The 17,709-nt window shown below is 39.2% G+C and overlaps 1 protein-coding gene across 2 annotated transcripts in view; it reads left to right on the top strand.

The window, feature by feature from the left end:
* LOC121913297 (tenascin-like) overlaps positions 1–17,709 on the top strand; it is a 66,955-nt gene that overhangs the window by 29,893 nt on the left and 19,353 nt on the right. For both annotated transcript variants that reach the window (XM_042435975.1, XM_042435974.1), the window contains exons 7-9: positions 9,783–9,936; positions 11,687–11,956; positions 13,944–17,150. In XM_042435975.1, the coding sequence (XP_042291909.1) occupies positions 9,783–9,936; positions 11,687–11,956; positions 13,944–17,150 (3,631 nt within the window). The remainder of the gene's footprint in view (positions 1–9,782; positions 9,937–11,686; positions 11,957–13,943; positions 17,151–17,709) is intronic.

Here is a 17,709-nt window from a genome sequence, read left to right as displayed (position 1 = left end):
AACAGAGAGAAAGAAGAGGAGGAGGCATTTAAAACGGAGAAATCAGTTGATTTTAATGGAAATAATTGTGATTAATGGATTCACTAGTGCCATTCAGTTTGGCTAATTTAAAGGATAAGACTGGTGATTTTCTATATTTTTCTTATTGTCAACAAATCCCATGCAGAGACAAACCAACAATGAACTGATTTACTAACAAGCATTGTGTGTGTATCCAACATCTGATATATCTTATCCCTCTGTGTCATAGACCTCCAATGTTGTCCAAAAACTATTGAAGAGGACATATTCTGCACATTTACAGTTCAGTATTTATATTCTGGGGCTCTAGTGGAATATCTTTGTGTGATTTACAGTTAAAAACTCCTTATTTATCTTATACTGACCCTTTATGCGGCTCCTCAGTTCAGCCTCTGTCTGAAACAGGCCATTTTAGCTCCTGTCTCTTTCAGGCCCCCCTCCTGAGCTTCCTCCATCTCCAGACGCTATGTAAACAATCTGTGGTAGCAGGATTTCACATCTTTTTCTCCTTCTTTACTCCAAATGTCAACTTCTCAAATATATCTGTACATATTGGAGTTGAATCAGATCTTAAATATGAGAGTGGACAATGTGAACAACACATGGAAACACCTCAGCAACAACCTTAGCAGGCAAGGCTACAGAACAGATGGTCGTTTTTGGGCATGCACAAACAATCTGACGTCAATTAGAGGAAGTTGAGGTAACTTTGCAAATGAACCATTCAGAGCAGGTTGAAGCCCTGACTTTTGTCTTGCAGGGAGCATTTCTACACACAGCACGTTCACCTCAAAATTTGGAACTTTGACCATGTTTAACATTCAACATCATAACAGGATATAAATGACATAAACACATTCCTTCATTATTTAGAGTTTGTTCATGTTAGCTTGTACCCAGAGACTAAAGACAGCAATCAGGCAGACGCTACAGAGCGGGAATGTAGTTCTGTTTACAGCCACACTAGCTTGTCATGCTACATGTCACAACCTCTTGACTTAGTACTGATGTTCTTTAAGAAATTTAAAATGTAGTATCAGTGGGTTCACTGTGAGGAGCGCTAGAGAGTGATGCTCATTCATTAAGACTTCAACAGCAAAACAAGTTTTAAAATCTTTTTAAAATCCTCACTGATGTTTTCTTTCTCCGTCTTTGCCAAATATCACAAATTATAATGTCTCTTTCTGTAAATGATCCATCATGAATGAACATTAACATAAAAGTCACCTCTGTGTAAGTGACAAAACGCCATCACTTTAACAACAACTTCTAAGACCCCTTTTGCAACTTTTTATGTGCTGACCTTAAAGGATAGGTTTACCATTTTTCAGGTGTGTCTTAAAACAACTCTCTAGTGCCCATATTAACACTAAAATAAGTTTTCCTCGCTGTAATCATTCCTCTTGCTCATAGTGGCTATTAAAAAAATCCCTTTCAATGTAAGTGATGGGGACTAAAATCCACATTGTGTCCACACAGTCATTTTGTGCAAAAATGCACTTAAAAGTTGATGTGAAGCTTATATGAGGCTTCAGCAGTCTGAGTTAGTCATATCAAGTGGATATCTGCCACATTTACAGTCTTTTTAGCATCAAATTCCCTCTTTGTGTTTCCTCAGACAGTGTTTCCCTGTTGAGCTGTGGTGGAAGTATAGTAACAAAAAGAGGGACTTTGGCACTAAAAAGACTGTAACGTTGAAAGATATCTACTTAATTTGACTCATTTGGACGCTGAAGCTTCATATTAGCTTCAGACAAATTATTAGATACATTTTTGAACAGAAGGAGGACTGTGGATTTTGTCCCCCATCACATAGAATGTAAGTGCATTATGAAGGGATCGTCTAATGGTCAATATGAACAGGAGGAATGATTACAGCAAGAAAAAGCTGTTTCAACATTTATTTGGGCTCCTGACTGTTGTTTTAAGACAGACTTGAAAAATTGTCATCCTTTCCTTTGACTCCTCTCCCTTAAAGAGAGTCACCAATATTCCTCAGTCAGTGTGCTCTCATGTGGCTGAGTGGAGGAGAAAAGCGGCACATTCAGTTCAGCAAATCATCAGCCAGACAGAAACGTGAATCGCTGATCCCCACTTTCAGTTGCGACAGTACGAGAAAGAAAGAAAAATGGGAAAAGGGAGAGATGAGAGAGAGAAAGACAGTGTCTCACAGTGAATACAGAAAAATACAGAAAACAGAAGAAAAGTAACGCTTGGAGGTCAAGAGGAAAAGATGCAGATGTGGGATGCTTGTTGCTACGGGAAATATGTAAACACTGTCAAAAACATGGCGACTGCCAAGGAGATGACATCACCACCAGCCCACAGCTGTGACACAGAGAGAGAGGAAGAGAAAGAAAGAGAGAGAAAGAGAGACAACATTCATCAGCAGTTGTTTACCAGACCAACAGATAAACAACAGACTGTCACAACAACGTCAGCTGAAGTGAGAACAGATCATCAGCAGGGAGGGAAAGAGTTTGAACCATCTGAACTACACAGAGAGAAAATTCTACACTCTTTTTATGACCTAAGCTTTTTTTTTTAATTATTTTTCACGTTTCCATAACATCGCAACACAATAGATGACAGAAAACAGTACATAAATCCAGAACGAGATATTGGCCAACAGATAAAGAAAAAGGATAAACATGACCACAAAGTGTTTAGTTGTCTTCTGTTTACAGACTTAAATGTCAACATCAAACCGCAGGGGTTGAAAGTTTACATCACCACACCAAGAGGAGCTTGGTAAATTTAAGATACTTGCATGGTGGTTCCAACTTTTCACCCATGAGAGTCTAGGGTTGATTGTTTAGCAGAAGAAATCTGCCTTAACCTCATATGGGGCATGCCTTATTGAGCATTATGGCTCTGTAATAAGATCAATATATTTCCCCCCTTTAGCATGGTACAGGTCTAGTTTACCATCTTGTATGTTGACTCTTCATAGGCTTCCGCTATACTCAATTGAAGCATGAACCATAAACTGGATGAGGAAGATCCACTGATTTCCATTACCTAATAAGGAGCTTTCAGCCCAGCATGATGACTGTGTGGATCCACCTTGTCTGGGGTTCAGGGATCCCCCTTAGTGGGGCAGAGTCCCCAAATACATATAGGCTAGGTAAAAATGGTCCTGACCTATGATTGGTTTAGTATTCTCATGAATTGCTGTCCACCATCCCCAACCCTGGTCCAGTAAACTCTATCCTAACCTCTAATCTTGCTCCCTAATCTCGATATTTTTGGATTTAGCAGAATGGCACTCCATTCCTCATCACAAAATGACTGACTGAGGTCTGCTTCCCATGTCTGGTTATGTCCCATGTTTGTCTATTCGCCTAGTCTCTCCAGCTAAGCAGAGTAGTATATTGAGGCTTCCTTGCCCTTACCAAAGACAGCAAGTAGGTCACTGAGGGTATTGGGTCTTTACAGTCACTTGAGAGTTTGGAACAGCCTAAATCAATGTCTAATTTGGAGGTATCTACAGAATTAATTCTGAGGTATATCATAAAGCTCCTTCAACATAGTGAAAGATTTAAGTACAGAGCCATCATACATATCCTTTAAGGTCATAATACCTTTTTTGGCCTATATTTTCCAGTAAAAGGGTGTCTTATCAACAAGGAGCTTTGGATTAAGCCATAACCATGTTGAAGAGAACAAGTAATGATCTGACTTATAGGCTGCAGACACTTTTTTCTGAATTGACTGCAAATGATAATGTGATGAGTTTTGGCCCTCACAAATCAACAAAAGAGGGTGTAAAGTACCAAAAAGGGAGATCCAAAAGCAAGGTGGTGCCTTCTCCAGAGGAAGTGAGCAGTGGCCCAGATATATGAGGCTAAAGGCATAGTGGTATAATAACAAATTTTGGAAGCCCATGCCCCCTCTATCAACTGGCCGCTGCAGCTTCTTTAAGTCAAGTCTCTGGTGGCAGCTCCCCCATGAGAATTTCTTCCAGAGCTCATGAAATTGTTTGACATATCTACATGGAATATCTAATGAGTGGGCTTGCAGCAAGTATTGGAATTTAGGGACACTAATCCTTTTGATAAAATTTGCCTTTCCCCACAGAGAGAGCTAAAGTGGGGTCAACTTGTCAAAATCTGCCTTGAGCCTGTTAAGAGAGAGTTCAAAGTTTGCCTGAGCTAAAGCAATAGGAATGATATAAAAGCCAGTGGATACCTAAGCATAATGTCCAAAACACTGAGGAAACATTGTCAAGTGGTAGTAGTCCCAGTCCTGCTATCACGTGTGTCATCTGTGTAGCACAGGTGTAGCATTGTCCAAATCACTGACTGTATATACTGTCTCTACTTCTTACCGCTATGCAAAAGTGAAGCCAAAATATCTCCTTCATGGGAGCTGCCATCTTGCTTGTGTGACATCATTTGGAGCCAGAGTCTGCACAGTAGAGTGGGGCAGGAAACGCCCCCTCAGCCGTCCTGCCACCTGACTTTTGAGAAGCTTGTGAATGGCTGTCACAGCTGTCAGTCATGACATCACACCCCTTTTTATATCGTCAAATAACTAATTAAAAACAAACTTATCAGAAAAATGAGCACTTGGACAAACAACAACATGATAAGAATGACCTAAAATGACAGAAACCATCTTGGGGGGAAATTTATTTGATGTGTACTTTGATTTTTTAAAGTAAGTACAATATCTCCCTTTGAAATGTAATGGAGTGGAAGTATAAAGTAGCATCAAATGAAAATACTTGTGTCAATAAATGTATCAGTGCTTGTTTTGTCTAAACCAGGGTGTCCATATACTTTTGGCCTAATAGTGTGCTCTAAGGATTTCTAGTTCAGGTAGTTTCTGCTCCTTTATTCATGTATCAAAATAGCAAAATTGCTCTAAATCAAGGGAACTTATTGAGGAGAACTTTAATTTATTTTCATTCAGGATAAAAACCAACTGAAAAATTTTCACTGCAATGACTTGAAAACAAAATTCTGAACTTCCTTCTCATATTCAGAAAAAAACGCAGGATACAGTACATAACTCTTCTTACACTGCTTTAATGAGTCGTGGAACTACACAGAGTCTGAATGGGTTTTTTATGCCCCATGAAGGGAGTCTCCATTTTATGACGTCTGTATTAAATTGCTGTATGAAACTAGAAGTGTCTCTTTCATATGGATGTGAATTAAATGGTCCAGCAATCCAAGATAACCATTTCAGTGACAGGAAGTGGAGACTTTATGTCAGTGGGAACGATGAATCAACCAGCAGTGGTAATGTGATTGGTTATCTGAACAAAGTGCAGTTAATTTAGAACTAAATTGCAGCTTTATTTTGGACTCTGAGAATGAATCATCTGAACTGAAACTCCTCAGAATAAATCAGTGGTCAGTGCAAGGAGGTCATTCATTCAAAAGTTTATTTATTAAACTTTAGCCCAGACGACTGATTCACACACTGATGTTTTCAGCAAAGGAGAAGACTGAAAACTGAAGGAGACGTGTTTAACTGTTTTTAGTCCTGTTAGCAGCACAGCTTGATGGATGGCAATGTTGGTCAGATGGTCGGTCCACCACTTTGGTTCAGAGTGAAAAATCTCAACAACTAGTTGATGTATTGCCCTGAAATTTGGTTTTCAAGGTGCCCAGAGGATGAATGCTACTGACTTTGGTGATCCTCTGACTTTTCCTTTAGCTCCAACATGGGATTGACTTTTTAGTTCTTTATTGAAATATCTCAACATTGGATGGATTGCTGTGAAATTTGTTTCAAACATTCATGTTCCCCAGAGGATGAACTGCAGAAACTTTGATCACCTGACATTTTATGTAGCACAATCATCAGGTCAAAATCTTATTTTCTCTAATACTTTAGTTTGGAAACAGTTGTTTATGTCCACATCCAGCAATTACGGAGCAATATAACCATTCATTTGGAATTGTGTTTCTGTCCACCTGGTGAATATAAGTCCAATACTCACTCTCTTTTAGCTCTGTTTTTGCTCTCTACCAACTCCTGAGGGAAATATCTGACTCTGGCTCAGCTAAACAAGCTAAAAAATTAGCTGAAACTCACTATAAAGCTCTGTAAAGCCAAGAGCTGCAGAGTTGCTGAAAATTCTCTGCAGGGTCATCACTACGAACTCATACAGTGTCTCTAAAAAATATTAATTATAGCCACTTTAAATACAGTTTTAAGGTACTTATAAGTATTTCCATGTGATGCTATACTTTATATTTATACTCCGCTACGAAATAAACACTGCTCTTTTAACTACACTACATTTATTTAAGTTGCTTAACAGACCAGAGAGTACTGTATATAAGGTAGTTTGACTAACAACATCATTATTACTCTGCATGCTGCCTAATGAGCACTTTTACTTCTGATACTTGAAGTTTGATACATAGTTATATTTCAGTAAAATTATGAATGCAGGACATGTAATGGAATATTATTTCATTTCCACATCTGCCATTTGAACATTTGAATGTAGTAAACTGTATGTACTTGCATTTACAAACTCTAAATGTGGTGATCCTACTTTTACAAAACTCCTGTGACAATGGAAACAAACAGAACCTTCTTTAGAGATTTATTTTCTTGCAGGAAAGCGACCATAAACATCCAGATTGAGAGTCACATCCTCCTCGTGTTCAGAAACAACCAAAATTCATTTTCCCTGAACGCACCATAGAGACGCCACACAGCCTCGACTTGTTTTAAAGCCTATCGTGAATTTATTGAGTCTCCGTTTTAATGATGTCACCCTCATTCATATTGAAATGAATAAAAAGCGTTTTGACACACAGACACTGATCCAGGATGACCTCTGGAGTTCCATCGCCAGGCAACCAACATAGTTACCAGCATGGCAACCAGCTGTGGTCCTACAACATGGTATCCATTCATTAAGAAGTCAAAAAAAAATGTCAGTCCTGCACTCCCTGCTGAGTAATTGTTGAGTAAGCTGCAGCCTTTAATTCAGGAGAAGTTTTAAGGATTTACAATGCAGAGAGTGAATAACAAGAACTTTTTTAGGATTTAAAAACCTCAAAGCAACAGCAGCGTGAAATCATCCTGACTGAAGTTATGGAAATGAGAAAACAGAGTCACAACAGCATCTGTGATGATAAGATTACTTCTAAGTTCAGACTGTTTTTCCCTTCAGCTGTGAGCACATCTCATCCTTTCTAATCGGTGTCAAGTATAGACTGTGGAAAAACAGCATCTCTGACGTCACACAAAAGGTTTTTGAAGAGATGTTTATTCGCTTAATCTCTTTCCATTGCACTTTTGCAATTTTCTTTGCATATTGCTTTTACTGATACATCAGGTTTTCCTCCTCATCTAAATGTAAAAACTTTTTTTGTGATATTCCAACTTTTTTTGAATTTCCAGCATTTCAACTTTTTTTTTTTATCCACAAACTGAAAAAGTGTATAAAAGGGTGGATGGAAACAAACCTAATGCCAAAGTGACAAAGCCCTCTAGTGGCTGTAGGAATTACGACGGGAACAAAGAAGCAAGTCAGGAGGCCTCATTAGACAGAGGGAGACTCTCAACGGACAACTATGACCTGCAAGGAGAGGATCATGTGACCAATAAGGGTAGCTGAGCTAGCATTTCTGCCAGCGAGCTAATCTACTAGCGTCAGAACACTGTGTTAGCTTATCGGTGTGTTGTCAGATGTTGATTTATGAGTTTTCAATTAAAAATATCAGAACTGACACATAGTAGGAATTTATTGTTAAAAGTTGCATATTTTGTGTCAGTACTTACATTGGCATTGAGCTGCATTCTTTTTAATATCTGATATTTCTCTAAACATTCTGATCAGATCCTTAAATGTAGTTTTAAAATCTGATAAACTTCATGTTTGCGTTGATATTCATTATGAATATGTCATAGTTTGATGCTTTAAGTCTTTAGTTTGTTTCTCATTGTTTTTGTGAGTGTTTTGCATTCTTCCAATCACAATTTATCCTAACTAAACAGGGGTGACAGATGTGTTTTGCTCTTCTTCACTGTTTACCTCATATTTCAGTACAACTAGAAAAGCTAGAAGGCTACCGAAAGTACACCTTTGACTGTCTCCGTCTATAATGGGATCCTTTCCTTGCAGGTCATAGTTGTCCATTGAGAGTCTCCTGGTATTATGCAGAGGGAGGAGGTCAGGGTGGATGGATGGGTCATGAAAACATCTGACTTTTACATGGAAGTAAACTGTTTACCTCCCATTTCCTTCTGATAGTCCATGTTGTTTCGTAATACCGACCAAGTTGTGTTTGTTTCTAAACCTAACCAAACCTTAAAAGGGTTCTCCACAGATAAAGTATTACATTCTCATTGCCTTTTTTCATCATTTCCCCTAAACTCAGTTCAGTAATCCATTCACACAGTTTATTAATCTGTGCGCACTCTGGTTTTTTTCTACCATATAACCCCTGAAATGCTCCATATAACTGCTGATGTCCTGTAGAAGAGTGTGTACTTTGAAGTAGACTTTGAATATCAAAACCTTTAAAATTCCAAGTGGAATAACTTACTTTTTACTTATTGATACTCCTTTAGCATTTTCCTTTCTATTTTTCTATTTTTTCTCGCTTGCATTTGACTCGAGGAGCCTGTTTATTGAAACTGCAAGACACAATTATTTTGGAACAGAAAAATATGCAGGTGAAATCATTTCAAACTGAAAACCGAATTTATATTGGTTTCACGGTCCCTTCTGGGCAGAGCATAGCAGTCACTGAATAAATAATGACAACTTTCAATCATAGAGGTAAACTAACTTTTTGATTGAAGCACATTAAATAAATAATTTAATGTAATAAAACTGCAGTTTCTGGACATTCGGTAACATCTCCCTTGGGATTGTTTCTGTTCTACTTCAGTGAAGTTTGATTTTGGAAACTCCAGAAAAAAAACAATACAACTTCACCCACCCACATGTGGGTGCCCTGCAGACTGCAGTGTTTCCATTCAGTCTGACAAGGATCCTCATGCATCCTGATGATGATTACATATTGTTGTTATTGTTGTTGTTGTTGTTTTTGTTGTTTTTGTTGTTGTTACTGGGATCTCCACTGAGATCCATAAATGTTGACAAAATGGTGAATGGTGAATTAAGATCTCTCATGTGAGAGGGAAAACTCCCTCTACTGGTCATCAAATAGCATTGAAATATCCTCAGTTTTACCATCTGATCTGGATAATTTAAAGAGTTTCTGAATCAGGTGTGACACTGCGGGGAGCACATTGCAATTAAATCATAAAAACATACATGCAAGTATAATTTATTTGCTTTTAAGGTTTAACTTCTGTGAATGATTTTAAAGCTTAAGCTTCATTTGATAAATGTTTGTCTGCTCACAGTCCAGTTATTTTAACACTATAGATTAAAGGTACATTCACAAATATAATTGATCTACATAAGTGAATATTTATTGTTGGATATTGTGTCATTTTAAAGATTGAGTTGCAGCACATAAAAAGATGTACAAGCTTTTTTGGATGCTCTTAAGCCTGCAGGTACCATTTAGGGTTAAAAATATACCTAATTCTTTATCCGGTATATTTAAAGGTTTTGTTCCTGTGAAAAAAAAAAAAAAAGTTGTTTAAAAATCCCTGAACAGAAACAGAATTTAGAAGGTAAAGCTCAGTTTTTCATTCATTTGTTTTTTGATTTGGGGGGCAGAAGATTCATTAAATTCCCACCATGGTTATAAGTTCATGTAGGTTTCTGTACTGACTGTAATTTCTTTTCTGTGTTATTCAAACAGAAGGAGAGTGACCAGCAGATAACCGTGCAGGTGGAGGGCAGCCTGACAACCTTCACCCAGACAGGCCTGGCAGCCGGTCAGGAGTACACCGTCAGCATCACCGGAGAGATCAACGGCAGGAGGGGAGCCAAGAGCTCGACCGAATTCACAACCCGTGAGCTGTTTACATTTATTTACTTTACATTTCTCTCTTTGGGCAATTTGAAGAAAGATTTGAACAGTAGAATATTTTTGAAGCTGAATGAATGTTAGAAAGAAAAGTTATACTGATATTGGATTTCTAATACTTTGTTTTACCTTTACTGCTTGTGGTCAATTGTCTTCTTTAAAAATGTTATTTCATTGAATTGTTTAATAATACTGTATATCTCAGAGTTTCACAGCTGCAGTACTGAAGAGGTGTGGTGGGTTTAACTTCTGCTGTGGGTTTAACTGCTTAACTTTTATCAGTCTGGGATTCAGTGCCAAGTTTCATGTCTCATAACACCCTAATTTACTGTTTTAAGACACAGTTCTGCATTTCAGGTGAAAAACTAAAAATCTTAAATATTGTCAAAATGAAGGATATTAGGTGCAGCTTCAAAACAAAATTCTGGCATTAAAAAGCCTTACAGAACCACACAAAGGCCTAAGTGGTACATAGGCTCTAATGGTCTAATCTACATGAATATTCCCAAATACTGATCCCTCATGTGAGTGTTGTGGCCTTGTGACACACATGTTCTGGAGCTGTCATAGTTTTCAAACTTTGTCTAAGGTATTGACAAAGTATAACAGCATCTTTTGGTGTTTCAGATCCTAACGTGGTGAAAACTAGTTCAGAGTGCAATGTGATAACATTTGTCCATCTGCTAGTGCATAGATTAATATTACTCTGCTGGAAGCAGGTAACAGCTCCTACCCATGCAACTTGGATGAGAGAAGTAATAATGTGTTTAGATTTAGAGAAAATTAATTTATAATCATATATTTTCTCGTGTAGAGAATTGTTTTCCAATGTCAGTTGTTAAAAACAACAACAAAAAGTGTTGAAAAAAGCCATATTCATCAACTACAGCAGAAACTGAAATCATTATTATTGACAGAAAAGCTTACAAATGTAAAATGTGCCCATAAAAATGCATTCTTAAGTGTATGAGTCTGACCAATATATTGGCAGACAAGAGCAGCTCAAATCTCCAAACTGGCAGAGAGAGTTTAAACATTTCCCTCTCACTGCCCTTCCTGTGAACGATGTAATCTGCGGCAGCTGCCGAGAAGCTGTGGCTGCATGAGAGTAACTGTGAGTTTAGGAAAGTGAAGAGGTGGAGGTGTGCTGAGCCAAGTCTGCAGGGTAAATTAAAGGTTGAAAAAGTGTGAGTGCACCCTCTTTTTCCCCTAGGAGTCACTCCCATAGTGCAGGTACATGTTATCTGGTAGAATAGAGACTGTAAAAACTGAATTATGTTCTTAATTTGATGATGTTTTTAAACAGTTTAATTGCACAGGCGCAGCAAATCCTCACTCTTGAGAAGCTGGAACCAAAAAATTTGTGGAATTTTTGCTCAAAAAATAAATAATTAACTGATTATCAAAATAGTTGCTGATTATTTTTTTGGCAATTAACTAATTGATTCATCAGTGCAGCTCTAATTAAAATAAGTCTTAATCAGCCCTGATACATTTCCTTAGGATTAGCGTGGGACATCCCTAATTATCACAAAGTTCGGAATATGTACACTTAGGAACACCTGAGGTAAATCTGTAAAATCAGGTCAGTCTAGCATCTACTGAGTGATACAAACTGGCTGCAACATGAGGTTCCTAAATTGGGTTGGCTGACATCAAGCAGGAAATATTCTCAACAAATGAAATGTTAGTACTCACATCTTCTTCTGCTTCTTCTCCTTCTTCTTCTTCTTCAGTCATCTCTGGTCCCACAAAACTCCAAATTGTCAAGACGACCTCCACGTCTGCGGTGGTCCAATGGGAACAGTCACAGGGTGAGATTGACAGGTACCGTATGACCGTGTCGCCCAATGACGGAGCAGGGAGGAGTCAAGAAATGACCTTTCCACCTGGCAGAGACTCCGCCCACATCCAGCAGCTGGAGGCAGGGCATTTGTATGACATCATACTTGTGGCAGAAAAAGGCTCGAGTCAGAGTGAACCAGCAACCACTCAGACAATTCCTGGTGAGTTAAACCAAAGTCAACTGCTGGGGGTTGATTACATTTTATTTTAGCTCAGTCAAAGGCCCTGAAAACCTATTTTCTCAGTTTCTTAATACGTTAGAAGAGTTTGGTTATTTTGTGATTTCACCTTTGACTCTCTCACAAGTTTGAGGCGGCAGGCAGCTGGAAAATGGTGATGTCAGATATTTCTCTGCACTGATCCAAGTTTAGCAATATTTTAGTTTTAAAAAAATTCGATGACAGTAGTGGGGTCCTTTGTTCCCGTTGCCAGTACTGTCAGTCAAATCTGATCAATCCACAACCACACAGCCCTAAAAGAGCAGAATAATTGAATTTTTGAGTACTAAACCCTGAATCAAGAGTGACTAAGGATGTTTTTTCCAAACTTAAACTTTAATTGTTGCTTATTTACTTGAATTTTAAAAGTTATAGTGAAATGCTTAAGGGTTGAAACCAAATTTTCAGTAATGTCACATTGACTACAGCTTACAGGAAAGTTTCAATTACGTGAGATAGTTTGTTGGATATTTTTCATACATTTATTATGAGAGGGAGGATGGTGCAAGGAGAGGAAACAAACAGATCTAGCAGTACATACAGTAGAATTCAAATGTTTAATTCAAGTAGGTTTTGCATTTGCTACCAAATTTATGTAAATTAATTGGTATAAATGCTCCTAAGGGTGAAAATATGATATAATGAATCACAGCTGTCTGGAGAAAACCAATGAAAACATTTTAAAGGATAAATCTGGCAACATTTTATATTTTCCTTATTGGCAACAAATCCTATGAAAAGAGCCAAACTAGCAATGAACTGATCTACTAACGAGTATTATGTGATATATTTTATTCCTCTGTGCCGTAGACCTCCATTGTTGTCCAAAAACTATTAAAAACACATCAATGAGCCACACCACTGCACTGGGTGACAGGTTCCTTCATTACCATGAACACACACCCTGTAGTTTATTTTGATTTAATTGCACACAAACCGTCCTGCTGCCAGACATACTCACTAGAGCACCAAATATGGATTAATCCACCGCTAAAAATAGTCCCCAACAAATGCACAATTTCCTCCTGTACTAGAGTGTTTGAGGTAATTACTGAGCCTCTTTAAAAAATTAACTATATATTTGTGAGTAAAAATTTCTTCAGTAGGAACCAATGGACTTTGTGTTGAGAGCCACAGACAGGGTTGTTGGAAAGTATTGAGACATGGACCAACACATTGTTCGTCTTGGTCTTTTCATGGGGTTTCATTTTTAAGATAATCCAGTGGGTTATGAAAGTTTTTAAGAGGTAACCCCATCCTTCATCTTCATTGAAGGACAGTGAAATTGAAGTTTTTACTGCAATACTGTAAAGGCAAAAGTAAGATATAGAACAAAGAGACATGGAGATAGATTAAAAGAAATATAAAAAGGGATAAAAATTGCAGTTTAACCACAAAGGAACAAAAGGGGAAAAAATCTTGCTCCAACGTTGCTTCAGTTAACTGTCTCGTCCAAACTGTATTCAGGTGAGAACAGTTTTGCTCCTGGTAAGTGAGAGCAAGTGAAACTTTATGTGACACCTCATTATTCAATAGAACGCATCATATAAAATGCATTAGAGCGTGGAGAAAGTTAATGAAGCGAGGTGCAGCCTCAACTCTCCGGGAGCAAAGAAAATTATGAGTTTCAGAAGAAAATATTATGTTTTCCTGATCTCTGCCATGATATTTCCTTCTCAACAGTGACACAGATACCAAGCGTGTTGAATTCCTCTGTCCAAGTTCAACATTAATTATATTTCAATTTTCTCCTTGCAGGTTTTACATGGATACCGGTGCCCTTCGCTGTTTGTTTGTTCTTACATAATAATGATCATAATGAATATTAAAACTGCTTTTCTTCCTTTTATTAGATCTGATACGTTCTGGATTTTTAAAAAACAGCAGCGTACAATAAGCTTAACAGTGATCACTCCCTTCACATCTTTAGGGAATACATTACCGAAGGTTACCATGGCAGCTGTGACCACACAGGTCACACCAGCACCAGGACAAGAACTTGGCGACAGAGACAAAGAGTTGAACCCTGAGAGGCAAGTCTTTGACCAACAGGGGAGGAAGGAGGATGGGAGCGAGGCTGACTCTGTGAAAGTCAGAGGTGTCCCTGGTCATAACAAAGACCCCTCAGCCACTGTGATTGCCAAAACTAAACCTCTGGTGAGCAGAAAAGATGGCGCCAAGCTCAAACTCGCTGAAAGGCCTGTATTTTCCAGGAAGCCAAATGCCCCGAACTTTTCACGTTTCAACGCAACCAGAGTTGTGCCTGGAGGTAGAAAAGTTGGCCCTAGCACAAAGACCCCATTATGGGAGAAGAAGGCGCCGTTTGCAGCCAAAAAACCTAAACCAGGTACTCCCACTGTAGGAGACAGGACACAGGAGGAGACAGCTTTGACTATGAGAGACCCAAGTGTAGAGGCATCGAGTACTGAGAGGAGGGAAGACAAAAATCCACCTATAATGTCTTGGACTGATTCAGGAACCAACACGGAAGATCTAACTGTTCCTGTTGGCTCAAAAAATCCACCAGATGTTGGCACAGCAGTCCAGGGAAGCAACGCTGATCCAGGGTCTTTAGGGGCAACTGGGGCTGGTCAAAGCCACGAGAAGAAGTGTATGAATAAAATTAAAGTGACACACATCAGATTACCCCATAAGACAGACAGAGGCAGCGGGTGTAGAGGGGATGGAACAGTGCTGGAAGGAAAAACTACGTCAGACTCACATCAGGGCTCCTCTGAAACAGATGATACGCCACTGAAAAATAATTTTGATTTGAAGCCGTTGTCCACAGAGACTGAGCTCAATTATTCACCAGATCCTTTACATAAACTCCTCACAGACACTTTTGACAGTTTGAATATCACAACATTTTCTGTTCACCTGTCCAAACCTGCAGACCTTTCTGATGATGCAGCAACAGTGAGGAAGCAGATTTTAGGAGGACTGAAGCCACTGTCATCATTCTCTTCATCTCCATCAGCCTCATCACCCTCACAATCATCATCATCACCACATTCATCAGTCTCAAAATCATCATCACATCCATCAACCTCACAATCATCCTCTTCATCTGTAGAATCAACATCACTCACTTCATCTTCAACATCATCACCATCACCTTCATCATCATCCTCTTCCAATTCAGAAATATCAGATCCAGTTGAAAGCAATGAAGCAGATGTTGCTACTGACAAAAGTACCAAAAGTACCACTGATGCTGTATCACCAGAAGATCCAAAAGTACCTTTCAGAGTAGGAAGCATACCTATTTTCCGTCGCACACCTCCAAAAGGTGGATTCATGCGTCGCCCACAACCAAACATGGGACCCTCTCAGAATCGAACCCGTCCAAATTTAAAAGTTCCTTACCATTCTTCTTCACCTTTAAACCTCATCCCTACTAGAGAGACAGAGACGACACATACCCCCACAAGTGAGTTATCATTGTCGCCGTCTTCATCTGCTTCAGAAGAATCATCTGCAGTTGAGGTAAATGCACCAGTGAGTGATACGAGTGCAGACAAAGATAAAGCAACTACCATTATATCCTCTGGAGCTGAACAAAATCAGAAAAAAACACCAACAGAAGGAGGAAGACTCCCAGTTCGTCGTCTTCCTCCAAAAGGGGGATACCTGCATCGCCCCCTTTCAAACGTGGGACCTTTTCAGAACCAAACTCGCCCAAACACGAGAGTCCGGGCCCGTCCTTTTCGACCTATAAATCCTGCAAAGGAGATCAACACTGAGCCAATTTCTTCCACTGAATCACCAGCCTCTTCATCACATCCTTCCAGTCCCAAAGAAAAATCCTATCCAGCTGAAGGTACAGGGACAGGAGTAGAGGACACTGAAGGCAGAGTTAGGGCAAGCTTGCCCACCAAGCTCAGTCAGACTAGAACTAATGGAGTCCCTTCTTCTGATCACCCAACCTCCAAAGTTAGTTTCTCACGTCGCCCTAATCTGTATGTTGGGCCTTTCCGAAACAGAACCCGTACAAACCTGAGACCACCTCAACCTCCACATAGAAGTCCAATGAGTAAGCATTTCCCCAAAAGAAAGCCAAATGGAAGCAGCAGCATTGCAGTTGGAAGTCAAGCTATCCAATCAGAAAAGAAGAATACCACTGAATTCCCAGATAACCAATCTGGACAGCAGGGTTACAACAACCCTACCCAAGAAGTCCAAATTAGACAATTTGGAGATCAAGACACTGCAGGGGAAATCCACATGGGTGGCCATGACACTACCGTCAGACCACAGACCAACCAGTTAGAAAAGGGGGACAATGATCTGATTCAAACCAGCCAATCTGGGGAAGAAGAAACTCAGACCCCAGAATCTAACTCTGACTCTGGTATTCATAAAGAGCGAGTCAATGCAGCCAAAACTACTGGCACTACAATTCAAGGAAGACCAATAATCAAACAAACTTCCTCTGATTCAAGAGCCTCAAGACCAGTCACACTTCCAAAGAGACAACCACCAACTAGAAGAATAACAACCAAGATGAGAAATATCGGTGGGAGCCAAAGGGGAGAGGATCCAAAAACAAATCATACTGCAAAACTGGAGTTTGACAGTAAAACTGACCAAACAACAGGCAGTAATTCCAAATCTCCAACGGGATCAGATGTTTCTTCATCTGGAGTCACAAGGGAACCTCTGAACCATGTGAGGGTGACGGACCAGACCTCAGACAGATTTACAGTCATATGGGATGCACCTGAGGGGAAGTATAAAAACTTTGTTGTGACCAAGAAAGAAGCTGGAAAAGATGAAGAGCCAAAGGAGAAGGAAAGCAGGAAAAAGCAGGAACAAGAAGACTCTGAGAAAGAAGATGGCAAGGAAGACAAGGAAAGGACAAATAAACCAACAAAAGAAACAGAAGCTGATAACAGAAACACTGAAGAGGAAAACAGAGTATCTGAAAGTGTCAGCACACAGGTACCAACCATCCAAAACATCAAAGGAGTCAAACCTGCAACAGAAAGTGACGAAACCTTCAAAAAAGTTCTTCCCGGTTCAGCTCGCTCCTTCCAGTTTGAGGATCTGTCTCCGCAGACCGAGTACACTGTGACCTTACTTGGAAAGGGTCCTGGCCTTCTGTCCAGACTGCACAAGCTTGTCATCAGTACAGGTACAAGTCATTGTGACAGTAGAACAACATGAATTACTACTGAACAATGCTACAACATCACTGTCAATGTTGTGAAGTCAGAAAATTCGTTCCTTTCTTCTTGATTTTGCACCTTAATCTATTCAGAATAAATAAATTGGCCACGCATATGTCTTTCATGTTTTGCTGATTTAAAAACAAATTCAGTTGTTAACTAATTATCACATGTTTCTAATATGAATGGAGATGTTTGCTTACTTACTCAATGCTTCTTCCATTTTCATTTCAAGAGCTCAAGTGCTGTGGCGCTCTTGAAAACTGTAAGCTTGCAATTTACAGTTTCAGTTTCATCTTCCTGTATGTTTCTCATTTAATCATTGGTTCAGTGACATATAACCTGTTTTGTTGTTTGTTTTCAGCACATCTCATGTTGAAAAAGCCTTCTAAGCTGCTGTGTTTTGTGTTAATACTGGACTTGTGCAATCACTCCTCAGCATTCATGAATATTTGAAAAACTACCATATAATAATCAACACTCTCTCAACCATGAAGTCACACTCAAGTATTTGATGTCGAACCT

This window comes from Thunnus maccoyii, chromosome 15 (genome assembly GCF_910596095.1).
Source record: "Thunnus maccoyii chromosome 15, fThuMac1.1, whole genome shotgun sequence".
Lineage (NCBI taxonomy): Eukaryota > Metazoa > Chordata > Actinopteri > Scombriformes > Scombridae > Thunnus > Thunnus maccoyii.
This window is presented reverse-complemented; position numbering and strand designations above follow the sequence as displayed.